At 36.1% G+C, this 27447-nt stretch overlaps 3 protein-coding genes and 2 pseudogenes across 3 annotated transcripts; 3 read left to right on the top strand and 2 right to left on the bottom strand.

Moving 5' to 3' along the window:
• Positions 1–1814: 1814 nt before the first annotated feature.
• On the bottom strand, positions 1815–4281 carry LOC120140657 (BTB/POZ domain-containing protein At2g46260-like). Its single transcript, XM_039155625.1, has 6 exons — positions 3867–4281; positions 3627–3773; positions 3306–3427; positions 3153–3216; positions 2662–2941; positions 1815–2498 (listed from the first exon to the last, which is right to left on the bottom strand). The coding sequence occupies exons 1-4, from the start codon at positions 4114–4116 to the stop codon at positions 3181–3183; spliced, it is 555 nt and encodes a 184-aa protein (XP_039011556.1). The 5' UTR covers positions 4117–4281; the 3' UTR covers positions 1815–2498; positions 2662–2941; positions 3153–3180.
• A 1900-nt stretch (positions 4282–6181) lies between these two features.
• LOC120140912 (calcium-dependent protein kinase 3-like) lies at positions 6182–8641 on the top strand. The gene is made up of 6 exons (XM_039155908.1): positions 6182–6658; positions 6740–7026; positions 7116–7324; positions 7613–7920; positions 8027–8126; positions 8296–8641. The coding sequence occupies exons 1-6, from the start codon at positions 6240–6242 to the stop codon at positions 8377–8379; spliced, it is 1407 nt and encodes a 468-aa protein (XP_039011839.1). The 5' UTR covers positions 6182–6239; the 3' UTR covers positions 8380–8641.
• LOC120140911 lies at positions 8540–11738 on the top strand (annotated as a pseudogene).
• An 11036-nt stretch (positions 11739–22774) lies between these two features.
• LOC120140910 lies at positions 22775–24403 on the bottom strand (annotated as a pseudogene).
• A 1954-nt stretch (positions 24404–26357) lies between these two features.
• On the top strand, positions 26358–27170 carry LOC120140854 (protein LURP-one-related 17-like). The gene is made up of 2 exons (XM_039155851.1): positions 26358–26636; positions 26728–27170. The coding sequence occupies exons 1-2, from the start codon at positions 26361–26363 to the stop codon at positions 27100–27102; spliced, it is 651 nt and encodes a 216-aa protein (XP_039011782.1). The 5' UTR covers positions 26358–26360; the 3' UTR covers positions 27103–27170.
• Positions 27171–27447: the final 277 nt, after the last annotated feature.

Raw genomic sequence — 27447 nt, 5'->3', positions numbered from 1 at the left:
CCTCTCGTTTCGAAAAAATTTGAATTTCCTTTACGATCGAAAAATACGGTTCAAAGAGTCGCCACCAATATTTGATTAGGGTGTGATTGGGCACCCAAAAATGCTTTGTCATTTTAAATAAAAATTAATTTTATTAAACAACAATTGAGGTCTACGTTACCAAAATCCGAGTTCGGGAGTCGGTTTACGTGTGGGGAAGGATTAGCACCCCCAAACGCCCTAAATCGGTACCAGTCGATTAATTAACATCTTTGCAATGAACTTTACAAATTCGAATTTTTTTGATTTTTGATCCTATAAATAAAATGTAAATTTAAAACATTCAAAAACACTCAAACAAATTAAATTAAATTACCAAGTCATTTTAGAAAGATAAAGAATGTTCGATTATTTACAAATATCGAGACCAGATCTTAAAGATATACAACATTTTCTCGATATTTAAATAAACAAACATTTCTTTTTCTCTCGTTCCCAAATTTTAGGTGACGAATCAATTTTTTGGTTCACTTCGAGATACACTTTTATTTTAAAATCATTAAAAGCGGACCTCAAATCAGTTATGACTGCCCACTTATAACAATTTTAAATTAAAAATATTACCCTTATCCAATTATGAATATGTCGAGTTATGCAAGTGAGGCTATCATGCAAATTATGCAAAAATGATGTCATATAAAAATTAATTAAACATGCGATTAAATAAATGAGTAAATAAATCTAAAGCTAAATTACTATTAAACAAAGACCACAAAAAAAACCTATCAATGCATTACATATACCAATATCAACATAAAACTAAGACCACCTGTAAAGCTAAAATGAAAACCGACTTATCCAAAAAAAAAATGAAAACCGAGAAAATGTTATGCCAAATATGCAACATCACATAAACTTAAAATAACATACTCATGACTAAATGTGACATGCAAAAACCTTAAGTCTAATATCTAAACAATATAAATTGAACAAATCAATATTTAGACGAAAATTAACATAAAATAAATAGACATAATTAGATACATGCAAACTTCTACCTAGGGACTAAAATGTAACATGCGAAAATTAACAGTTTAATGTCTAAAACAGCAAAAATTAAATACAAGAATACTTAGGGCTAAAATTAGATGCGGGTAATAAAGAGACAAAACTATAACATGCAAATGTTGATTTATGGACTAAACGAACATGCAACAATTCAAAGTTAAATGTCTAAAATAAAAAAAACTAAATAACATAAACATTTGGGACTGAAATTAAAACGCATAAATAAAGATGCAAAATTGGAAACAGGAAAACATTCGGTTTGGGGACCAAAATGAAAATAAACACAAAAACTATAGGGATTAAACGACACTCTAAGGACTCGGTGGCTAAAAACTAATTAACCCTAAAATTTTAATATATCCAACCTAAATAACAAACCTAACCTAACTCTAAACTAAACAACCCAGCCGTTCCTCTCATCTCTCTACCCTCCCTCTATATCTCTTTTTCATCTCCCCCATTCACAAGTCACGACCGAGACTCCAATCCCAAATCCGGCCACCATGCACACGCCCCGTGACTCAACGTAAAGGTAAATGATCTTCACCCTACCTCCCTTTATTCTCACTCTATTTTGAAATCACGATCTAAAACTAAACCTCATACCCATGTGCCAGGTCTCTCGGACAAACCTCAACGCTCGAACACCAACCCCTGTTACGCACGACTCGGGTAAACAATCTTCTCCTGATTCTATTTCATATTTACCTTGGTTTGAAAACAATACCAGTACACACAAAAATCGGGAAAATGGAAACAAACCAAAAGAGAGTACCTCAAACCCAAAACGTGTTTTCTATTGCTTTCCCGATTTTTGAATACAATGATGGATTGCCCTTTCTTTTCTCTTTTACATTGATTTTCTGCTGTAAATTCGAAGGAAAAGATTGAGACCACCATCTTTTTTACTGTTTTCGTCCCCTGTTTGAGAGCCCCCTTCGAATGATTGTTGGGAAACCTTCTCGTTAATTCCTGGTTGCCGACCTGAGAGACTCCCCTTGTTCTGTGTTTTTTCTCTCGTTTCTTTCCTTTTTTTTCTGCTCGGGTTCCCCTTGTATTTCCAATGGTCCCCCTATTTACAATGCTTTTCCCTATTTTAATTTCTAGCGGTTAATTCCCCCTCAAAACTGACTCTTTACAGTTTTTTTTTTGAGTGCTCAATATCATTCCCACGATCAAACACTACTTTCCCCTCATTTTCGCTTGCTAACTGTTCTTGTTGTGCAGGACTTCACGTGGACTGAAGTCTCCAATCAACACTGCTGTTTTGGGCTGATTTGGGCTCCTACTGGTCCAAATTTGTATCGTTTGCTGGATACGAAGCCTCCGATAAAAGCCCTCGGACGAAATCGAGCATCTACACGGAATCCTCTGAAGCTACCTGGAGATCATCACTGGAAAAAACTGCCTCTATACCACCAAGAGGCAACTTGAGTACCTCATCCAGGAACCTGAGGAAAAAAGAGCAAATTAGTTGATACAACATGTTTTGAAGGAAACAAAAAATTTAAATGCTGCATATGCATTCATGTATGGCGGGAAAAAACCCGACATTGTTGATACAGACAACAAGCTACTCGATCATCTAATATGGTAGATAATAACAGCACTCACTTGGTTACGTCCTTGTAGCTTGCGGCAAGAAATTGCTTTGCTACATCTGTCAGTGGCTGAACAGTATCTGCCATTAAAACAGTAGAAGGAAGATCCAAATACAGTAGGGCAGATTCACAGGTCATTGGTAGGTTCCGTAACATTCGACTACAATATCTCATGCATGATGCGACCTTGAATTTGTCAGCAGCCATCAACACATCTAGCACGGCAGTAGGTGTGGTAATTGACAGAGTGTTGCAATATACAAACTTAAGAAGATCCAGGAAAGCTGCTTCTTCTGATCAGAGGGTTACCTTGTCAATAAGTACTAAGTACTCAATAAAGAACATAATGACATTTAGATCACCAGCAAATTCTTAAGTGAAGCCACACAAATACTTAACAGTTCTTGCATGAAAACTGTCAAAATTCATTGGGTTCATGGCAAGAAGGCAAAGAAGAAGAAAGGTATGATAATAGGAGAAATACTTGATACTGTTAACATTTACCAGAGGCATGTATCCGGAGTGTTATATGTCACTGCTCTGACTCCCTCATTCCATTTGAAAACAACTGTAAAAAAAGAGGCATAAATCAGTATGCCAATCATGAGTACGACAATCAATAACAAGGAAAAAACCAACCAACCAGCATCCCCTTACCTTGTAAAAGAAGGGACTTTTTGCTGCTAAAATTGGAGAACTAACATGCATGGTATTGACCCTTAGAACTGTCGAACAATCGATATTCCAGGATGAATCATTGCCATTAACTATATCATTCCCTACAAAAGACCATATGTGTGTCAAGTTTCATTCCTTGAGATACCAGAATCCATGGTTTTACTCTATCCATTTGCTCATTTCCAGTCAAATTCGACTTCAAATCATACTCTTTTGTTTTGTTCTTTTAGCAACTTATGAAGATACGGAGCATAAACAACAAAGGAAGGCATTCAAGAAACAAAACCATTTACTAGTTACCAATTAGATTGCAATTCAATCCAACTCCACAAGGCGACGCTTCAATCATTGCTGCCGCATCTTCATCTCGGTTTTCATACGTCGTGCCATCCTCAGTATTCTGCAAGTTACAATTCAATATTTGCCCCTCACGTTGCACGGCAACATCTGCAAGACCGGAACACAAAAAAAATCGTCAAAGCCTAAAACAAACACAGGTACTATGATACACTATTAATGTTGACAATAGAAAGAACAAACCAATTTCTTTCTTGAAATCCTCTCTCCGCCTCTTTCTATTACGTGCCCAATCCACGATGGACGAGCAACAGTTACCGATGGATTTTGCCTCCGGCAAATCCGGAACGACCTCAATCCTCAAGACCCGATCGGAAAAATTACTTTCGTTAAAAGCAAAGCCGAAATCCATTTCAGCGTCATCAGAACCGGAAGGTTCGCCGGGAAAGGAGTCCGAGAACATAATCGTTTGCGGAAGGTTCAACACTCTCATATCCCCAAACCTCCAAACCCTAAATTACTAACAGAGAATAAAATATAATCTTATATATGTATACATATAACAAATAATAAGCAAGGATTCAAACTTTGAACAAATTGGAGTTAGTTGGAGAAGAATTTAAAATCGAATAGTTTAAGAATCTGAAGTTCGCTGGTTAGTTTCGAGTCGTATTGTTCACATATTATATACGTATGCGGTATGTTACATGTCTTAATTGCTTGGGTAAACTAAACTAGTAGCCCCTAATCTTTTAGAAAATTTTTGTTTTACTTACTTAACTTTTAAAACTTGCGTTGCAATCATTAAGTTTTTTTATTTTTTATTTAATTTAAAAGAGCCTAAAACATTAGGCTAACAGACATTGGCGAGATGTGCAGAAGCAGAGCTTCTAAGGCAATGAGATTTACGACTTCCACAGGGGGAGATCATGCGTTTCCAAGTCAAAGTGATGATATGGGGCAGCTTGTTCATCTACTTTGCTACTTTATTTCCAGTTCTTACGATTCATCGGAATTTTAACACCCAATTGTGGCGACATAAATCAATAATCGTTCGAACCAGAGAGAGCTGATTACGAGCAGGGTCTTCTTCAGTTAACATCATAATTGCTTGGGAATTGTCCGATTGCACTAACACTTGTGAGACTAAGATTACGAACAGTCAGGAACAGGTCGTGGCTAGATTGTTGGAGGCTCTATTCAAATTCTTGTAAAGGGGTCCTTAGATCTCGAACTTATTTTTCTGAAATAATAAATAACTAATTTCATTAATTTAAAAAAATGATAGATATACTCTATTTCGGGGCCTCTGTGTAAATTTGAACTTGTTTTTCCTAAAAATAAATTTACTTGTTAACGAGATTCGAACTTAAGATCAACAAAGTCATGAGCCCAATGATCTAACCACTGTTATATATATATTTTTCTACTTCTTAATGTCAACAACTGATAAATATACTCTATTTCAAACTTCTTATTTTTTGAGATCCTACACCGTCACGCATCATGCGATTGCTCACCCACACCCTTGGTAAGGAGTCCTTCATAGATACCTAAAGCTCGGCTTCGATAATAGAACTGATGTCGATGTTTTTGTTGAAACCAAAAACCCATTCGCCTTCCGAATTTCGAATAATAAAACTGACATAACATTTTTTTAATTTCATTTTTTCCTTTTCATTGTTCTGATTACATGCGCCATCATTATTTCATACTTTTTTTCAATAGTTGTTATCACTAAACTCAACATTTATCGTACTAAAAAGTTTCACTATCGTGCCACGACTGTTGGAACCATTTATCATTATTATTTCATCTAAGTTTCAAAAACAATAGAAATTTCATCATTATTCATGATCAAACCAATCATAACTTGAGTTATCATCATTAATCTCTTTCGGTCACAGTACATAGACATAATTAGTAATATAAGGAAACCAACAAAGTAGAGAGAAAAAATGATAATTAAAAGTATTAATGACGATGAAAAGATGCGATACTCTAATACTTTTAGTTGATCTCAAAAGAATTTAAACGGAATAATTAAGAGATTAAAAAAGAAGAATCCTTTAATAATGACAACGACTGAAAGAACACCGAACAATGATGATATAGGTGATCCGAACGACAACTTTTAAGTTGGAAAAAGACATATTTTGCAATCTTAAAAATTTGTTGAAAAATTAAAATTAAAAGAAGAAAGGAGTGAAAATTGAAAAACAAGAAAATATATTAAATATTCATTGAATAAAATTTTCAGAATAACATAATCGAAAAAAAATATAAGAATTAAGTATACTTTAATATTTATTTTTAAGTTATAAATTAAAAGTGAATTTAAGACGATTTTTCTCAAGATAATTAATTAATTAACCAACCATTTAAGCTAGATTGATAGCATTGGTTAAATCGGCCTATCGAAACGCTGTCCTTAAACCGTCCCATCCAAGCCCATTTTAGTCATTTCTTAGGAAGTCAAACATTCTTCTCCCTTTTCTTTCTTTCACCAATTTAGAAATTTGCTAAATTGTCATTTTCCGACAAGACAGAGACACAAATATATTCCCTTCTGACTCACCTCCTTCACTAGCCCCAACTCACCTTTTTTCTGTAAGAATGGGTAATCGCGACAGTCTCCCCACCTCCGATGACCGGTCCCAACCAGACTCTAATTCCGGCGGAAGCCACCGTAATGGCGCCAACGCTAAACCCGCCGGCCCTTCATCGTCAAGACACCAAAAATATTCAACCCACCACGACCCTTACACCGCCGCCTCCAAAAGCCGCCTCGCTACCCCCAACATTCCACCCATCGGCCGCGTTCTCGGCCGTCCGATGGAGGAAATCCGGTCTACATACGTCTTCGGCCGCGAGCTCGGCCGCGGGCAGTTCGGTGTTACCTATTTGGTGACTCACAATGAAACTCAGCAGCAGTTCGCTTGTAAATCAATCTCCACGCGTAAGCTTATCAGTCGTGATGATATCGAAGACATCCGCCGTGAAGTCCAGATCATGCATCATCTCACTGGCCACAGGTTTCCCCTTCAATTCAAACCTTTTTCTAAATTCTGTTTAGTTTTTGATAATCTTAAAGGTTTAAGTAATTGGGTTGATAGGAATATTGTTGAGCTGAAGGGAGCTTATGAGGATCGGCACTCGGTGAATCTGATCATGGAACTCTGTGCTGGAGGGGAATTGTTTGATCGGATTATAGAGAAAGGTCATTATTCAGAAAGGGAGGCCGCTAATTTGTGTAGGCAAATCTTGATGGTGGTGCATAATTGTCACTCCATGGGTGTGATCCATATGGACTTGAAGCCTGAAAATTTCTTGTTCTTGAATAAGGACGAGGATTCTCCATTGAAGGCTACGGATTTCGGGCTCTCTGTATTTTTTAAGCCAGGTGAGCATTTGTGGTTTACATAGCTCGAACTAGTCTACGTTATATGATCTCGAGCGTGAACGTATGTCAAACTTTCTCTACTAATGCAGGAGATGTTTTCAAGAGTCTTGTCGGAAGTGCTTATTATGTAGCTCCAGAGGTTTTGCGCCGACGATATGGACCTGAAGCCGATATTTGGAGTGCCGGGGTGATTCTTTACACTCTCCTCAGTGGGATGCCACCATTCGATGGAGGTAGTACTTTAACTAGAATGAAGCAATTCAAGGCAATGAACAAATTCAAGAAAGTTGCTCTGAAGGTGAATTGCTCTCCCCGTCATGTATAACATGTAATAAAAGAAGATACTGTACTTGGGGATGAGCCATCACTAACCTGTCCCTGGCGCTCATATCCGAGTTCGAGTAACCTAGATTTGGTGTTCTAACCAAAATTGAAAGCTGGGAATGCAAAGGATTTTAAGGATCCATTTCCAAGAGACAAGCCAAAGATGTCCCTATTACTCTCTGGCTATTAGCTGATGGTAGCAATGCGGCAACATAATCGTTATCGTCTTCATCCATTTTTTTCTTTCTTTCTCTTCTTCCAGGTAATTGCAGAAAATCTCTCTGAAGAAGAAATTATAGGTTTGAAGGAGATGTTCAAATCCATGGACACTGATTACAGTAGAACAATCACCTTTGATGAGTTAAAAGCCGGCCTTCATAAACTTGGTACTAAGCTTTCCAAGTCTGAAGTATGGCAGCTAATGGAAGCGGTATGTTTCCAGGCTGATGTTGACGGAAATGGAATGATTGATTACGTCGAGTTCATAACAGCTACCATGCACATGAATCGAATAGAAAGGGAAGAACGCTTATACGCTGCCTTCCAACACTTCGACAAGGACAACAGCGGGTAATCAGTCTTACCATTTTCTTATATTGAAGTGAATAACAGTTTCTTACAAACCGAATCATATAGCCTCGTGATTTCCGATCATATCTGTTTCAACTTGGTTTAGGTACATAACAATGGAAGAGCTTGAACAGGCCCTTCGGAAGTATAATATGAAAGATGAAAAAACATTAAGAGAGATCATTGCTGAAGTTGACACAGATAGGGTATGCTTATTCTATCTCTTTTCAGATGTTTATGTATGTATGTATGTTCTAAATGTACTTAAACGAAATTATTGCAATTGAGGCACTGAAGTACATTCCAACTGTTATTTAGTTTCTTTGACCATTGTAATGGGATCTTCATGTTTGATGTACCTGTTGCTTCCTGCAGGATGGAAGAATTAACTACGACGAGTTCGTTGCCATGATGAGAAAAGCCAACCCGGAGCTGGTCAGAAACCGACGACGCAAGTAATCTGAATGCAACTTGCATATCTTCTTTTTGGTGCTTCAAATTCATGTCCCGACTAGTTTGTTAATTTACACTTGCTTTCACTCGGTTTCCCCACCTGAATCGTCAGCTTGTGCTCGGAAACCATGTTAGTAGGTAGTCTATTCCTTCCCCTGCCATAGAAATGGACCAAGATTGCATCAAACTGCGGCAGAGTATTTGGCTAATATGCACTTTAGCTTAACTAGGATGTAGTATAGATGAAGAGAGGGAATATTGTAGATAAAGAGAGTGAATATTGTAGATGAGAGGTAGAAATGGTTAAATTTTCGATTTTCTATTCAAATTTGATCAGTTATAAGTAAAAGTTTTAAAAATATATAGGAAATTTTAATTTTTCGATTTCCGATTTCCGATTTGGTCGATTGTAACTTATAAATAATTCAATCAATCAATTTTTTTAATCTATGATTACAATATGTATGATACATTAGGATTATTATAAAATATAAATACTTATCTAACCTTAACAATCAATGCTGAAAAGCATATTTACAATTGTCATTTAAGAAAATTTTAATTTTTAATTAAAAATATTATAACTAAAATATTTTAAAAAAATCATATAATCAATTTGGTTGGATAAAGTATACCGAATGTCTTAAAATATATTCAAATGATTTTTTTAATCATTAAAATTTTAAAAATTATAAAAAAATATTAAATGCGGATAAAATGATTATTCTGTTATAAGATATTTATTAAATTTATTGAATTATTATAAAATAATTATTAAATTTATCGAATTTTATGATCATAAAATGTTATGTTGTTCAATTAATAATTTAATGATTATTTTATAATTTTAAGAAATTTAATAATTAAAATAATTATTTGAGCATTACTTAAGAACCTCTCGTATACTTCACCCAATTGATTTTCGAACAGAACGCAGTTAAATTACATTACTTAGAATAATAAATTCCTACTTTCCAAACACTCCCTGAAATCCTCCGTACCAGAAAAAGACACTCTCCGGTTGGAAACGAAAAATCTCAAATTAGGGATTTTGATTTACAATTCCCAAATTGCATGTAAAATTATGCGTCTTTAATGCAAATTATTACAGTTATTGAAATTAGGGCCTCATGTTGATTCCTACTGTTCCCATAAGGTTAGTATTAATGCATAAGCATTTTTGTGTTTTGCATTCTGCTTTCTGTTTAGCTAATTTCTTTCCCATGTTAAATTTTGATTTTTGAGAATCTGAAGTTGGAATTTTTAAATGGGTTATGTTTGGCTAACAAGAAAATAGAGGAAATAGTCCGAATTTACAAAACTGGAATCTAAATGCAAACTTTGTTTAAAAGTTGGTTTTTGACCCTGAAGCTGAACTACAGTTAGTTAGGTTCTGCTTGGTTGATGAGAAAATGGGGGAAAAGAAATTATGTATCTGGAAACTTGATTGATCTACCTAGGCCTTGATATGGAAATTTAGTAGCTTTATCAATTGATTGCGTTTGAGTTCAACTGAGCATCTCGTCTATTGTGGTTATATTATTGAAACTATGCCATTTGTACTATTAATTCACAGGCGTTTTTGGTTTTGTTTTGTTTTTTAATTTGCAGAAATGGAAAATTTCATGCTTTAGGCATGAGGGGTTCTCCCTGAAAACCCAAAATCTGAACATATTGAACATTTTCTCTCCGAAGAATTAGTACAACTGGAATTCAAGAAGCCTAGTGCTGGTAGAAGAGATTGGAAATCAACTCTCCAGGAGGTAACATTTTCCTTTAATTGGTTCAGGTTAATGAACCTTTGATGTTTATTTGTTTACATGTACAATAGATAGTACTTTCAGTTTAATATTTATGCCTGTTTTCTGTTATCGGCTGTTCATTGAATCTATCGCAATCAGTCTCTTCATAGGTCAGACATCAATTTGTTAACTAAAGTTTAATCTTGGATTGTATTTATGGTCATCGGAGAAAATTTTAACGTTTCTCATTTGTGGACACTCAATCTTAACACATATAATGCAAGTGATCCTACTTCTATCATTTCTTTCATTTCAAGTGATTAAACTGGGTCCAAAACGTATAAGATTATTGTTAAGTGATACGATTTGAGTGTAGGGCGGAATTGTCAAATATCTCAACATGTTTGCTAATTACTTTGCAGGCTGCTGATGCAGTATTGGGGGCTGTTGGTAGCAGGTGGACCGTACCTTGGGCTGCAGAGACCATTCTGCAGGTTGGTTTGTTAGTTTTCTTTACTTGAAATGATCAGATTGTTTTACTTCGGGTGAATTACGTGCACGAACGAATCTGATCATTCTCATTCAGACTCTGGATGAATTACAAACGAGTCAATCAGTTGCACAATAATATTTTCTTTGCTCGCATAGGTTATGCTTCTCTGAGTAGCTGCATTCTGGTTCATCGGGTCTTGGATGATTCCTTTTGCTGCTCACATGTCAGGGTTTAGCAAGGAATCCTTAACATTCAGAGGACAAGCCTTTTTCAGCCTTGTGACCGATGTAACTGAAGGCCTTGCCGGAATTGCGATACTCCACCGCTGTCTGTCTCGGTTTCATCCCCTACCATCAGATTGGTTTAAATTTAGCTTGAAAGGGAAGTGGCTTTTTGATGTTATGCTTGGATGCCTCATGTTTCCTGTCGTCAACCGATTATCACAGTTCAACCTCAGCTTATTGCCTCTTATGCCTTCTACACCCGCAACCCTTTCAAGTGTCGAGCAGTCAATTTTAGCAAGGGATCCAGTAGCCATGGCACTATATGCAGTAGTAGTTTCGGTTTGTGCTCCTGTATGGGAGGAAATTGTTTTCCGTGGTTTCCTTCTCCCTTCATTGACGAAGTACATGCCCATGTGGTGCGCCATACTCGTGAGTTCAGTTGTCTTTGCTCTGGCACATTTTAATGTACCGAGAATGTTGCCACTTATTTTCCTCGGAATGGTGATGGGTGTCATTTTTGCTCGGTCGAGGAATCTATTGCCATCAATGCTCCTACACAGCCTCTGGAATGACTTTGTGTTCTTGGATTTAATGAGATAACACCGCCTCTGTTTTCTCATATCAGCTCTATTATGGGTCGATCATACGTACGGGGCCGGAAAACACGTTTCAGGTCAATTTTCTGGGGTATACTTCTTGACGAACTACTTCATTGTATATGCAATACAAATTGAATGCCTAGAAAACTTGTACAAGCCCCATCAACTAAATTACAACATGCATAATGTAGCATGTTGATAGGCCATTCAGTTGAACCCAGCATAGCTCAAGAGAAATTGCCTTCATCGATTCTGTTTATCATTGATTTTACAAGGAAACTGTAAAAGAAGCAACAGAGAGAATGAAGATTATATATTTCACTTCGGCCTAATGCAATCTTCCATCTTGGAATTGCAAATTTTCTCATGCAGGGTTGATGCCTATTTTCTTGATCAGTGAATATCTAGGTGCTAGCAAGGTTTCGGCTTCGAGTACTATGAACAGAAAATTAATGTTGGAAAAGCTTCGTCTTCCATTCACAAAATATTCATAAAATTCCCCTTCTCCCCTTTCTTTCTTCTCTTTAAACATTGAAGAAATAACCGATACAGACTCCATAAATAGCGGGAACCAACTGCATCAGCCACACTTATATGCCGCTGTTTCTTTCCTTTTCCGATGACTCATTTCTGTGGAAACATAGCTTCTTTCGATCCATTTAAATCAGCCTTGAAAAGTTTCCATGTATATACGTACGTATACTAAGTCTGAACAGAAGAAACATCGCAAGAGGTTGATAGGAATTTCATATTTGGTTTCGGGAACGGAAATTTAGAAGAAAAAAAAAACTATCAAATTAACTTTCACAGGAAAAATAAAAGTTTGGGTTTTCAAAACATCTGACCTGTCGGGTCAGAGCAAATGGATAGGAGGTGGTTCGGTTGGATCGACCGGCATCGCCATGGAGAGGATGGAGAGAGAATTGCTACGCCCAATCGTTGATGGCAGAACGTGCTTTTCAGATAACGTCACGATTTTCTCATGAACATTGAAATATCCCATGAAAGCTCTCAGCTGTCATCGTCACAACCTTTGATAATCATGGAATTCCCTCCTTAAAGATGGCATTGGGTTTTAGAATCTTGTCACCTTCTGTATGTTCTGACATCTTTAACCTGTTTGATATTACTCAGCAGTGAGCGGACTCGAGCATTGCACACTAGTGCCGCCTATGCCCACTTGAAAAATGCTGATGTTTCCAAGTACACCTTTAGGTTAGCTGCTATTTTGCTTCAACTCTTCACTTCTATTTTTTTTTTAAAAAAAAAACTGAAACTTATGCATGAGTACAGGCCTTCAAATCGACAGCCCGTCATATACGAAAATCACATCCGAGCTCGACTGGTCGAGACCAGGAATCTCTTTCCTTACCGGCAGGTTATACTTAACATATTCCTGTCCTTGCTGAAACCAATCGACCGCTTGACCTTGGTGAAGCATCTTTAGGCGTTTTGAGCGAGAGGTACTTGTTCTCACCAATGACATTTAACTGCAGAATTATCTGAAGTTTCATATCTGCAATCTTTTGTTCTCATCAAGAACTTGAGTAGTTTAGCATGCAGATCAGGGATTTAAATTAGAGAAAGTAACATCAGTGACCAAAAACGCCTTATAATATACGAATTTAACCAAAATTTTTTAGATTTGCCAAAATGACCAATAAATTCGTAACGCGATCTCAATTCGCAACCCAGTTTCCAATTTCGCGTTGCGATTTTCCAAATTCGCAACGCGAATTTGTAAATCCCAACACAAAAGTCAAATTCGCAACGTAATAGTCAAATTCGTAACGCGATAGTCAAATTCGCAACGCGAAAGTCAAATGTTTTTACGCGAAACACAATATTAATTTCGCAACACAAATCATCTCTAACCTAAAACCCTAAAGCACAACTCAGTCCCATCTCCATCTCTACGGCAACATCGTCCTCATCTCTGACGAAATCCGTCCTCATTTCCGACGAAATCCGTCTATCTCCATCTCTCAGATCAACCCTCACAACCATTCACGGTCAGAAATGGAAAATCAACCACCGAGGGTTAGTTTTTTTAATCTCTTATTTTTATTTTGAAATTTTTGTATTATCATTAGATTAACCATTTCACTGAGATTACTAAATTCATTCGGTTGTTGCCAATACTACTAAACTGTTTAGTCTTTAATCCTGTGAAGTTAATATTTGTCTTTGTTTTGTCTTTTTGTCGAAGAAACCCTAAATCGCAACACCAAATTTGCAAAATGAAAATCGCAAAGCGAAACTAAAATCGCGTTGCGATTTTCATTTTCGCGTTGCGAATTTAAGTTTCAGAAACTTCTTTTATTCTGCAAATTGAAACTTGAATGAATTGCATTATTTCAACCAAAAAACAAAGACAAATACTAACTTCACAGTGTTGCTAATTTAAGTTTCAAGAATAAACTATTACTCTTTATGTTGTCCTTGAACCTGCACTAAACCTATATGTTGTCCTTTTAAATGTTTATATAAGTGCTTACTTCTGGAATGTTATCTGATGCATTTTGTGAACTATGATGGATAATGACTTGGGTGAATACCGTGCTAGTTGAAACATATTTGGCTTTGTTTTCACTGTTTAATATCATGTCTGTTTATAGTGTATAATTTGTAGTTTTTGGTATATCTAACTTGGTATGTTTATTGTTTTTGTAGAATTTTTTTTGGCTGTTTTGACCTTAAGGAATAAATTGAGCCTAGCCACTAAAATTGCGTTGACGCTTACACCTCTACAAAGAAAATTGTTTGAGGATACTTGCTTCGGGCCATGGCTGAAAGTGCAACATACGGGTGGAGATGCTATGTTGACATATTTGTTTCTTCAGACCATGACTAACAATCTACCCGAGGGGGTACAACGTGGTGATAAGGAGATATGGTTTCACTTTCCTCCGGCACCGGCGTATACTTGTTTTGGGCGGGAGGAGTTTTGCTTAATCACCGGTCTACGTTTCAGACACGATGATGTAGGTCGATACACTAGTCATATCACCCGCCCATCATGGTTATATCGGGTTTTTCCTGAGCTAGCAAAGTCGAAGCCGTGTATACATGTCGACGACTTGAAGAGATTATTTGATAAAGATGGTTTTACTCGGATGGATGACCTTGATGTTGTCCGAGTATGCCATTTACAACTTTTTCATGCCAGCTTTTTAGGCAAAGAGGGCAGACAACCAATCTCCGAGGACCTAATATTATTGGTAGAGGACCTAAAATACATGGAACCTGTTTCCGTGGGGTTCATATATATGGAAAGCTACCTGGAAGAAGTTGTCATCTGCCTTCGAGGACCGAAAAAGTTTGTGGGGCGATGGTTCTAAATACACTTTGACAGGCTTTACTTGGGCCTTTAAGGTAAGAATTTCTATATAATGTTTCCAAAATTATAATTAATTATTTAACAATTACTAATGTTTTTGTATTATATTGTTTGTAGATTTGGATATTTGAGGTTTTCCCCAGCATGCGGACATATGCGATCAAATGATATTCCTAGGGCTATTACCTGGAAGAGGATCCGCATGTTGGATTGGGAAGATTTACTCCCATATATGACGATTAATGATGTAAGTTAACACACAAATACTACCATATATAAACAAGTTATTACTAGTACACGTTTAACTTTGTTTGAGCTTTTATATTGTTAGGAGGCCAACTACCCATTACAGAGGCTGAGCTTGCCACTGATTGGTGGCAAGCTAGTAAGCGATTTTTTGATGGGACGGATGATGAGCACCCCCCACTTCGAGAGCCATCACCCCATCGGACCGATTCTATAGCTCGACACTCGGAGCCATCACCTGGTCGAGCCTCTTCTCCACCTCCACCATCACCTATTCCATCACATCATCGAGCCTCTTCTCCACCATCACCTCATGATAGGCGACCGGCAAAGAGGCTCCTTCTATCTCCATCTCCCTGTTCTCCACCTCCACGGGATGAGTTAGGGGAGTTACGTGATGAGGTCGATACTTTATGTGAAGATAATAGTGCATGGCATGACGAGGTTCGTTCTTTACGTGGTGAGGTGGATTTTTACGCGATGACAATGGTGCGCTTCGTGGTGAGGTATCTACTTTACGTGACGAGGTTGCTGCTCTATGCGAGATTGTTTCATCGTTGCAAAATGAGGTTCATACTCTACGCAATGAGGTAAATAATTTTAAAACAATGCAAATAACATTTTTTTGCATTATTTATTTATTTATTTACTGATTTATGTATTAATTTATTTTCAGCGGCCCGATAAGGTAGATGCTTTACGTCGGGTTTTTCTTGCACAACGGGGTTCACGCATCAGAGCACGTGCCATTACGTCTCCGTTCACCCCACTAGTGCCAAGACTCCGTAAGAATAAGCCCGATGCACCTATCATCATTCAAGAGGCGCCTCCTATCGTTCAAGAGGCCCTTCTCATCATCGAAGAAGCCCCTCCCACCGTTCAAGAGGCCCCTGTCATCGTTCAAGTGGTCCCGCCCGCCGTTCAAAAGCCCGATTCATTTGGCGTCATATGTCGATATATTGATAAACCCCCTCCTGTGCCCGATATGATGGATGCGTTTTGGCTTTCGTATGAGTTACCGGCCAGTACCAATCCTCAGCAGGAGATGGAAACACTACCGGACACAATTACGGATAATACCCTTTGGGCTAAGACCGCAGTTGATTTTTATCTACATGAGCGGAGCAAGGGGTGTTATTATGACCTATGTCAAATCGACGATGCTATTCATTTGTTTCTTGATCGGTCTTAGTGGGGTACTTTATTAAGGGTTGAAGATAATGGCTACCTCGAAGGGGGGTAAGTATTATATTATTCTTATATTGAATTTTGATTAAAATTTTTTTTAAATTATTAATAAATTCACTAATATATTTATTTATTTATAAAACAGCATATTGATGCATGGTGGGAGGTCGATAAGGTTAGTATTTATTTTCACACAGCTCACTTGAAGTATCAGAGAGATGCTTCATATAAGTTGGCTAATGGAAAAGCTAAACTTTATCCTGCGTGGTGGGAGGTCGATAAGGTTAGTATTTATTTTTTGAATATTTTAAAGGTTTTCATAAATTTTATTTGATGTGCGCAATTATTTATGATTGCAGGTGTTTATCCCTGTTTTGGAACATCGTCATTGGCTTCTCGTCGAGCTTCAGCTCCCATCCCTGAAGACAATGGTATATGACAGCATGTTGAATTACATACCATTTTCTGATTTGATAGATATTATTACAAAGAGATGGAGCAATCATTTGGCTAAATACTTGAATGCGATTGATTATTGGACAAAATCTGGAAACAAGAAGCCAAAGAAGTTCAAAATTACAATGATAAGAGACGAGACTGCGCCACAACAAACGCAGGGAGCCAGAGGGGATTGTGGTCCTCTCGTATGCTTGTGCTTGGAACGTTTAACGACAGGAAGTATACAATATCTACCTCCCACAGATAGAGATAGAGCTGCAGTAGGCCCATGATTTTGACATTATATGGCCAAATCGATATATACGAGATGCTGCCTACCTGCATCAGCGTGCTGAAAGTTGTACATAAACAATTGGTAAGTTTGAGCAAGTGTTGTTAACATATATACTCTTTAATTGGTTAATTGATTTGTAAAAGTTGATTTGTTTAATTTGATTTGTAAATAAGAATTATTTTTTTGCTTGTTTAATTGATTTGTAAAAGTTGATTTGTTGTTTCTAAAAAATTCAATATGCATTATGTTTGAAGGCAAAAAAGACCTGTTGAAGGTACAAATTTGCAATGCGAAATAAGCGTTGCGATAGTCAAATTCGCAACGCGATTTTCGGTTTGCGAATTTGACTTTCGCGTTAATCGCAACATACAACATCAAGGTATATACAACATCAAACACATTCCAAGCTATAAATACAAGCTAAGGACACTTGAAGAAGCAAGAGAACAACTATCCAAAAAATCAAACACAAGAGAAAATGCCAACATGATAACAACTGAACAGATCATATTAATGTTCAAACTCAAGTTGTAGATTTTGATTTCCTTTTGCTTGGCACCATATGAGATTTGGATTTTGATTTCCTTTTGCTTGGCACCATATGAGCTTTGAATTTTGATGAGCATCGAAAGCATTTCGGACTTATTATTTTTGTTATTATTACAAGTTGTAGCCCTCAATTATAGGGATTTTTAGTTGCCATTTGTTGCATTTCTCGTATACCACCCAGATCATACGCCCGAAACGTTTATTACGCTTTAATGTTGACAAAAAAATACGATGGTCGGGATTTCCCTCGCGTTTAAAGTTGGAAAAAAACAATGTAAATTAGGAATAATCAATGATAATATGCATATTGGCTTGGGTTAATATTTATAGTGGAGCCGAAATTTATATTGAAATTCAAACTCAAATTGAAATTTAAATTCAAACTCCAATTACATATGAAATGAATTTGAAATGCAATGTTAAATTGAACATGGAAATTGCATAATTGATTCATACTGTTCAAGTAACATAGTTTATAAACCATCAAGGTAAAAGACAATATTGATTGAGTTCAAAGCTGAGTTGTGAGTTGATGGGGTCGTCACACTTGTCACATGGTTGGAATAAAGTACTCACATGGAAGAGATAGATTGTTTTGTTATACAAAGCCCATCTTATCTGAATGAAAATATACATACAATATAATCAAACCAAAACATACATACACAACAAATTTATACATAACAATGTTCAAATAATGTACCCACAAAAACGAAATTAATCCGATGAAAAAGGGTTATTTCTAACGAAGTCCGGAACATTATTTTTTCCAAATAATGTACCTATAACAATGTTCAAATAATGTACCCACAACAATGTTTAATTGATTTGTTGTTTAATTTTCAATCTGCATTATGTTGAAGGTAAAAAAGACCAGTTGAAGGTAAATTCGCAACGCGAAAGTCAAATTCGCTACGCGATAGTCAAATTCGCAATGCTTATTTCGCGTAGCAAATTTGTCTTTCGCATTGATCGCAACATACAACATCAAGGTATATACAACATCAAACACATTCCAAGCTATAAATACAAGCTAAGGACACTTGAAGAATCAAGAGAACAACTATTCAAGCAATCAAACACAAGAGAAAATCCCAACATGATAACAACTGAACAGATCATAGCAATGTTCAAACTCAAGTTACTAATGAATGTCTAACTGAAAATGTATGCATTCACACATAAAATACACATAATACAATGTTTGCATTTAAAAATCACCTAAGTTAATAAGTCCCAAAAGGTGAAGTCGGTTGTAATTAGGATTTTGATTTTGATTGCGATTTTGATTTCCTTTTACTTGGCACCATATGAGCTTTGGATTTTGATGAGGATCCATTTTTTGGTAGAGGAAAAGATGATTGTGATGGAACTGGTGATCCACAGGTCAACCTTGTATGACCACTTTTCTTGCACCGACTACATGTCGATATTCTCTTCTCTTCACCCTTAGACGGTATACGATCATGATTTTTTGGTCGGCCAGGTAGCCTGCTGTCCATGACTGGTGGCAAAACTGTTTATAAGTCATCTGATATGTCCCACTCAGAAGGATGTGGACATGGGTAGACAAACTCGGCATAAGTTTGTCGATATACTTCTGTAGTGTAGCAATCCATAGCGTATGCGCTTGAATCATCTTGGTTTATATGAAGAGTAACTTTTATAACATGGCCACCCGGATAACCAGTTGTTTGTCATTTCTTACAACTATACGTCTTTGCATTTAGATCGACAAGCCCATCTAAGTTATTACCCAATACTTCAAACAAAGTGTTTGAACATGGTTCAACTCTCCAGGACCTTGACTTCACAACACGTTTCGTTATCTTTTTTTCAGTCCATGGTGTAACACGACGTTCTAATGTTCCTGTAAATTTAAATAAATAATACTTAGTAAAAGATATGATAAGTTACGAATTTAAAGAAATAATACCTGCATGGTTTCTTTTCTTGTAGTACCACTATTGAATAGAGGCTCGAAAAAACTCCATTAACATAGTAATGGGTAATTTCCGGGAATGACGACTTAGAGCGTTGATTGATTCTGCACTATTAGACGTCATGAAACCATATCTTGCTCCAAGTTGATGTACTCTTGACCATCTTTCAAACCCAACATCTTCTAGTGTTTGAACACATTGAGGTAAAACACGTCTTAAACAATTTATATGCTTATTAAAATCCACTTCCCGATAAGCTTTTACAGCCTTCCTGTATGTCCATTTGTAATTTTTTATACCAGCAGACCTTGATTTTAGATTTCTGTACAAATGAACACCACAAAGTCCATAAAAAGCATATGGGAAACACCTTCTAACAGCGTTGTCAATTGAGTTTGCCCTATCGGATATGATTGTCAGATTGCTAATAGGACCTATGCAATCCCTAAGATGCCCCATAAACCATGTCCATGAATCAGAGGTTTCAGATTTGCCAACCCCATAAGCTATTGGTAGTATCTCATTATTAGCATCCATGGCTACTGCTAATAAGTTTACTCCAAGGTATCGACCTTTCAAATGTACTCCATCAATTATAATAACTGGGCGCATGCAAGTAATAAACGAACGAATCTACAAAATCATATACACAAGAAATATAATCATTTAAATGTGAAATGCATGCAACTAATAAAAATGAGTCAACAAAATTATAATTATTTACTAACCGCAGCACCAATGGCGATAAACAACAACTCAAAGCATCCATCTCTATCCGTTTTGATATGAGTTACCGACCTAGGATTTTTTAGCTTTAAATTGTGACAATAAGCCGGCAGTTGGCCAAAACGATGCTTCTGGCGACCCCCTCAACAATTCCAAGGCATAACATTTGGCTCTCCAAGCTTGAGAATATGAGATACTAATCTTGAACTGAGCATTCATGTCAGTCATAATTTCATGTCCCCGATATACCCTTCCATTCAAAAACATTAACTCATCCAGAAAACCACCCAACACCTTTTTGTTTGCTTGTCTATGGTGAGGAAAAACTTGGGTTCTTGAACATGTATGTTTATCAATAAAAGTCCTAACTTGAAACATTTCGCAATCTTTTATCTTCTTTGCAATCATACGCCACGTACAGTTTTTGTCAATCATACATCTTGTTTCGAAATGATCTTTGCTTGATTTGTTAACTCTTAGTTGATAGTCATCTTCCACACATTTCGTATACAAAACTATCTTCAAGATTTCCTTTGTATCAAAACAATCATCTTTCTTGATACGAATAACTTTTGTGTAACAATCAATTGATATCTTTACCAACTCTTCTTCCGGTATCTGAAGTAATTCTGGCATATTCCAGTTATACTCCCGTGGCATTTTCTTATTTTTCCTTTCTTCGAGGACTTCTTCTTCTTCTTTTTCTTCTTCAGGGTTATATGAATTACATAATGGATGTTCAACATGTTCATTCACAGTCGTAACTTCCTCCTCATTATCATCAACAACATCTTCCTCGGCAGTGGCTGTTTCATAATCAAAATTCGGGTATTGACAAATATCAAAATCATTACATGTAGGGTCTGTTTCTTCTTCCATCACATCATCAAAATCCGAGTATTTATCAAGATCAAAGTCCGGGTATTGACCAATATCAAATTTCGAATACTGACTAGTACTCACAATTTTTTCTGTTGGCTCATAATCGTCTAACTGGTCAATACGAAAACCAGAATTTGGTGCTGAAAGTTGATTGAAATTTGGATTAGGAAAAGGTTATGGGTTTTGAGATTGTGTTTAAAATTGTGTTTGATATTGGAAATGTGGTGAAACAAAATTTGATTGGTGATGAAATTGTGGTGGAACCATTAAATTTTGGGTTGAAGAACTTAGTTGATTACTACCCGCTACTGACCCAACTTCACTACTTCTAGGTTCAACAACATATAATATAACATCATCTTCTTGCGAAACACTAATATAAGCAATGAATCGTTCAACATCTTCATTGTCGGTTAACAAATAAACTTTACATTTTCTCAGATAAGATAGTCTAAATCCACTTAGAGGCTCTAAATTCAATTTCTTTGCAACACGAAACATTAAAGTTTCATAAGTTAACTTTTTTAATGACAGTTTTAGTTGAAGATTCATGGGTAAATTCACATATTGTAAAACACCATGAACATTCTCCCATGACCCTCCAAAACACAAATCTATCCAAACATGATCAACATTAGATGATTTCATTCTAAAAATTGTAAATTAATTTACTAAACAAATGAGCTATAAACTAGATATCATCACTAACTTAGAGAAAAACGTACCTTTATTAAGTTGATAGTTGATAATTTGGGAGAGAAATCATTGAAAAATTATATAGAAATAAAATTATGTAAAAAAATAGAGATGGGGAAGGATGTCGTTGGATATAGGAACGGAGAGAGTGATAGATAGAGATGGAATGAGTTGCGATTTAGGGATTTAGGTTATGAGTTGTTGCTGCTGCGTTGTTATATACCCAAAACATTTGTGTTCCGAAACTAAAACCTGTTACGAAATTAAATTCGCTTTGCGAATTTGAAATTCAGTTGCGATTTACAAATTCGCGTTGCGAAATTGGAAACTGAGTTGCGAAATTGGAATTCGCGTTGCGAATTTGTTGGTCATTTTGACAAATCCAAAAAAAGTTGGTTAAATTCGTATATTATAAGGTATTTTGGTCACTGAGGTTATTTTCTCTTTAAATTATGGTTTTGTTCACGTTTTTTGTTGCGTTATGTTTATCGCGATTACAGACATAGCGGATGATATTGTGGTCATTGCGGGTATTACGGTCATGTAATAACGATTCCGGCTGCTATTTAAATCTCTGATGCAGATGGCAATCGTTGGAACCGATAATCTCCTAACGATATAAAATTGCTACTGGAGAATTAGAACTGATGAAATCGATGCAGTGAACTTCTGCTCTCATATTCAAAGTTCGTTCTAAAATTCTGGTGGGCAGATCCACTTGTTCGTGGATAGCAACGGCTTGGTTTGTCTTATATTGAAAATCTATTATTCTTGAGTGGTGTCTGCAGGCATTTCTTGTTTAATCCACTTCACCATTTCTTTCAAGCATTGTGTTATAAACCACCATTTTCAGGAAACTGAAAGCAAAGTGAATCCAGGCAGATCGAACCCAAGGTACAATGCCCTAATCAACATGAAATATGATAACATATTGTCACAAAAGGTTACCATGTGGCAAAAAACCATATTTAAAAAAGGATCCCATATTCATCAGCATTGTTAACACAAGCTACCATATGTATGTCAGAACCTACCAACGGCAACGTCTTGGGCGGAAAATTTAATCCTTCTTCTTTTCTTTCAATGCTCCCCTCGGAATCTTACTTAGAACTCTTGCATCAAAGACTATGTTAGAGTTTCACTCGAATTCTAAGTGACACAAATGAATTAATATATAAATTTGGGAAAGTAGAAACCTAGTTTGATTAAAAGTAGATAATCTGGGTGTTCTTTGTTTTTCTTTTCCGATCGTGTTTATTTGTTTACCGATAATCATTGTTTCGATATTATAACATATTGCATACTGCTTCTTAATCTCATGCATTGCTTTCTCGGCAAATGAATCGGCCTTGACCTCGTATTTCTCCTAAAGCACAGGTACAGTGTGAAGTAGCATGAAGACTGTGTTGCAAAACCATTAAAGTAAATCAGAAAATCACAATGCTTATAAGGTAAAGGAGGGGAGCACATAGAGGCAAAGCGCTTGAAGGCAATTCCGATACCTGTTTGGAAAAGAGTCAAGAAGTTGCACCAATTTCCCACAATAGACAAGACCCAGAAGCCAGCAATCACCTGAAAATATCACAACGACAATCCAATTCAATTGTCGGAAACAGAGCAATATCTATAAAATCTTCAGGAGCTCAGGACAGAAAACATGTATGCAACCGTTGCATTGCTATCTTAACTACAAGTTCGATGAAGAATTGAATTATGCTCAGTCAGAAATCTAGTAAACAAGTAAACAACATACGGAGAGGACCTTTGTAAGACATACTCAAAACTAAGTGCTTTGGCAAACTCTAAAACAGGGTCCTTAGGTATTTGGACCTCGTGGATGCGTGGTTGAGACATACCCAAAACAATTTACGTTAGCATGAACAAAAAAGAAGCGTGAATCCAAATATAACCACAAAAGTAGACAACGAAATCAATGGCTTACTTGTGGATGAAGGTATCAGCATTCAACCACAAGAAAAGCAATGCAAGAGCAAGTATAGACAAGTGACACACTAGAGTGAGAAGGTTGTATTCGAGCAATTCGAACAACGCCCAAATCACAGTTGCAACACCAAGGGCTCCGGCTGAAACCTTTTTGTTCCTCCACAGGAAAATGTCGGCAGCTATTACAAATTCAATTTCATTACATGAGTATGCATTACATGATAGAAAACTGAGGCAAGTGACAGTAATTACGGATGAAAATCACTTCAAAGTATAGATACTAATACGATTATCGGAAAATTAAGATAATCCCAGAATTTGTTTGCTCTCATAAAGCAAAAAAAAAAGGGTAAACTTCACTAGATGTGATCCCATCAATTCACTTAATGAACTAGAAAATGCCTAGCTTCATTATTCATGCTAAAACAGATAATAACATCAAAAACCATAATTAAGCTCAAACAACATCAATCATAGCAAAAATCCGAAGCTCGATCCAAATCGTTGAGACAGATCTAACTACGATTTAAAACGGAAATAAAGTGTCTAAACAGCCAGGATTTCTTAAAAGGAACTCAAATGGAACAAATTCAAGAAATGAAAATAAGAGGTTTTAGTAACATACGTTTGCCTCCACCGAAAACGTAGTGTAAGGGCCTTTCTCTTCCGAAGAGACGGAAGACTTTGGCCTTGACAGACGATTCCGATGGCTTATCTACAATCATAATGAACTATTTTTGGTTCATACTTTTTCCTTAATAATTTTTACGTAAATGTGTGTGTTCGTTTTTTTGTTTACTAATTATTGTTTGGGATTCTTTTTTATAATTTGTAGCATTAAAAAATATGAATGCTTGACATAGTTTCCTCAAATTTCTTTCCAATTACTATTTAAGCTTCAAATTTTAGGTTTTTCTTTTTTAAAGTGATGTGTCTAGAATTTGAGCTTTAGTGTTTCATTATACTGTTTGTGATTTAATAGAATAATAATTAAAATAAAAGTAATTTAAAAGTTGAGTTATTAAATTGATTTTTTTTTTAATTTTATTAATCAAAATAGGAGTGATAAAAAAATTAAGTGATGAATCTTTTATACGGGTTGGGTACAAAGCAATATCCTTTAGTTCTCTGGCAGAGGTGATACGATAGTGATATGGAGAGATGATGATGATGTTTAAACAAATGGTGGAACCAGAAACGCCAATCTAGCTAAACCCTGTTTTATTTGAACCAAACAAAGTTTTGTTGATTCTGGGGAATCTTAATTCAAACATTATCTTGTTGCTTTCTGACAGAAACAATCCGCCTTCAGAATTCTGGTTTTAGGACCAAACCAGAAAGTTAGATGACATGGTCGGTCGCCGTCCATGGCAAACCTATCGTGTTTTGAAATGGACATGGAAAGAAACAAGGACTATCGTTCGTGATTGTTAGACTTTATAATTTGTATTTTGATTTGATTCGAAAAGTTGACGGTATAATTTATTTGATAAATTGATTTGATTCGAAAAGTTAACTGTATAATTTATTTGATAAACAAAATATATTGATAAAAAAGAAAAGACTTATAGTAGATACGAAAGCTTTTAAGTCTATTAATGATCTTGATCAAAATATGAGGTGAAGCTCTTACGTTACGAACCATGTTGTACATTAAATCCGTTTATAACTATCTTAGAGGAATAATATATTTATTTCTCATTAATTAACTAATAACATGGATACGTAGCAAAATAAAATTATAATTTTAAAATTCGCGTGAGATCTTATGGCCGTAAATCTTTAAGTCTATATGATATTGTTTTGTTGAGTCCCTCGAGTATTAAAAACTATAAAATGATCATGGGCTAGAGGATACTGTTTTGTTGAGTCCCTCGACTATTAAAAGTTATAAAATAGTAATCCAACTATTTATTATGTTTAAGATTATGAGATCATATTTTATAATATCTCAGTCAGTAGGTTAACGTCCAGTTCAAACGGTCGTAAAGAAAAATGACGAGTTTGGAATATAATAAAACGGATGATCATCTTGTACTTTTTAATAGTCTAGAGACTCAACAAATCAACTTCAGAGACCATTTTGTAACTTTTAATAGTGGTAGACTCAACAAAGCAATATCTTATAGCTAGGGACCTTTGTGTACTTTACCCAATATATTTAATATTTATATATAATATAAGACCAAGTGATCAAATACTCTTTGACCATGGCCATCAAAGGAGGACTGATTTGCTGGAAAAACAATGTGCCAAGGAGGACACAACTCACTACTGGTCTCACCGTTTACTATTTTGTTCTTATTTTTTTTTTTGACGTCAACACAACGTATTAGAGAAACCACACAGCCAATGGAATCCAACCAAACCCTATAAATCCGTGAATGTTACAAATTCCAACACTAACAACAGTGAAGATCTTACGCCAACTTGAGATTAAAATAAAAAAAAACCCATCATTTTCTTAATATTTCCGTCAAAATTCCCTCTGGAAAACGAGTCCCTGTGAGTTAGGTAAAAAGCTTGTCTGTTGCACAATTTGCAGGAAAAAGAAAACATAAAAAATGTTATAGCTTAACTAACTTCAACACTGTAGGTTATAGTCTTCACTGAACCCTATAAGTATACGTTCCTATGAACTCGACTGAGTTAAAGAAGAAGAAGAAGAAGAAGATGTTAAGAATGTTTCTTTTCTTGAAATCCTTGTCGAGATCAGTCCAAGAAGAAGTGCATCGTCTAGAAAAATCGGCGTTGGCTGACTCGTCGAAAACCAGATGCGATCCATGCACATCACTTACAGTGTGGAGAAAATCACTTGTGATTAGCTGCAATGGATTCACTGTCATTGATTCTTATGGAGATGTTGTTTATCGAGTAGATAATTACACCGGTCGCCCCAAGGAACTCGTTCTTATGGACGGTTCGGGAAGATCGATCTTGGCAATGCGACGTAGCAAGGTACGTACTTCGTTATTATGTTTCTCCGACTGTTCATTTTTTTTTTATCAAAATACATTCGAAGATTAATTCGGCATTGTGTCATGGATAGAACCTTAGACTGTTGGATACATGGCTTGTCTATGGAGGGGAAGTAGGTGATAATTGTACATCAACAAAGGAGCCAATTTTCTATGTAAAGAAGTGCGTCAACATCTTGCATGGAAACCCTAATGTGCTCGCATACGTGTATCGGTGCCGGTCGTCGGAAAAAGGGTATGCTTATACGATCGAAGGGTCGTATTCGCATCGATCATGTAAAGTGGTTGATAGAACAAAGAGGGTATTGGCTGAGATCAAGAGAAAAGACGCAATAATCGGAGGCGTTTCATTTGGGGTAGAGGTTTTCATGTTGATTGTAGAGGCAGGATTTGATCCCGGATTTGCAATGGCTTTGGTTCTTCTGCTGGATCAAATGTTTTCCTAGGGTTTGTATATTTTTTTATCACAACTAATAAAATCATACATTTTTCAAGCCAAAGGTGCTATTTTATTGATTAGTTACTCGTATTATCTGGGTTTAATTTTAATTTATCAATAATAAAATAAATTAAATAGTTTTTATTATCAAAATAATTGAATAAACTGAATTGTTTTTTTTTCTGGTATAAGTAGGGGTTCACAAAAAATCCGAATATCCGATTTTGCGAAAAAATATCCGAAACCGGATTTGGGAAAAACCAGTTTTTTTTAACCGGATCGGATTTTTTTAAACCGGTTATTTTAACCGGTTTGGAGAAAAAAAACATAGACCGGTTTTTTTACCGGATAA

The sequence above is a fragment of the Hibiscus syriacus genome, unplaced genomic scaffold (assembly GCF_006381635.1).
Source record: "Hibiscus syriacus cultivar Baekdansim isolate YM2019G1 unplaced genomic scaffold, ASM638163v2 tig00110788_pilon, whole genome shotgun sequence".
NCBI lineage: Eukaryota > Viridiplantae > Streptophyta > Magnoliopsida > Malvales > Malvaceae > Hibiscus > Hibiscus syriacus.
This window is presented reverse-complemented; position numbering and strand designations above follow the sequence as displayed.

Coding starts and splice junctions, on each gene's coding strand:
- LOC120140657 (XM_039155625.1), bottom strand. CDS start 4,116: ATGAGAGTGTTGAACCTTCCGCAAACGATTATGTTCTCGGACTCCTTT. Junction 3,428..3,626: donor ATTGAATTGCAATCTAATTG/GTAACTAGTAAA, acceptor GGTCTTTTGTAG/GGAATGATATAGTTAATGGC. Junction 3,217..3,305: donor AAAGTCCCTTCTTTTACAAG/GTAAGGGGATGC, acceptor CTTTTTTTACAG/TTGTTTTCAAATGGAATGAG.
- LOC120140912 (XM_039155908.1), top strand. CDS start 6,240: ATGGGTAATCGCGACAGTCTCCCCACCTCCGATGACCGGTCCCAACCA. Junction 7,921..8,026: donor TTCGACAAGGACAACAGCGG/GTAATCAGTCTT, acceptor AACTTGGTTTAG/GTACATAACAATGGAAGAGC. Junction 8,127..8,295: donor CTGAAGTTGACACAGATAGG/GTATGCTTATTC, acceptor TGCTTCCTGCAG/GATGGAAGAATTAACTACGA.
- LOC120140854 (XM_039155851.1), top strand. CDS start 26,361: ATGTTTCTTTTCTTGAAATCCTTGTCGAGATCAGTCCAAGAAGAAGTG. Junction 26,637..26,727: donor TGGCAATGCGACGTAGCAAG/GTACGTACTTCG, acceptor TGTCATGGATAG/AACCTTAGACTGTTGGATAC.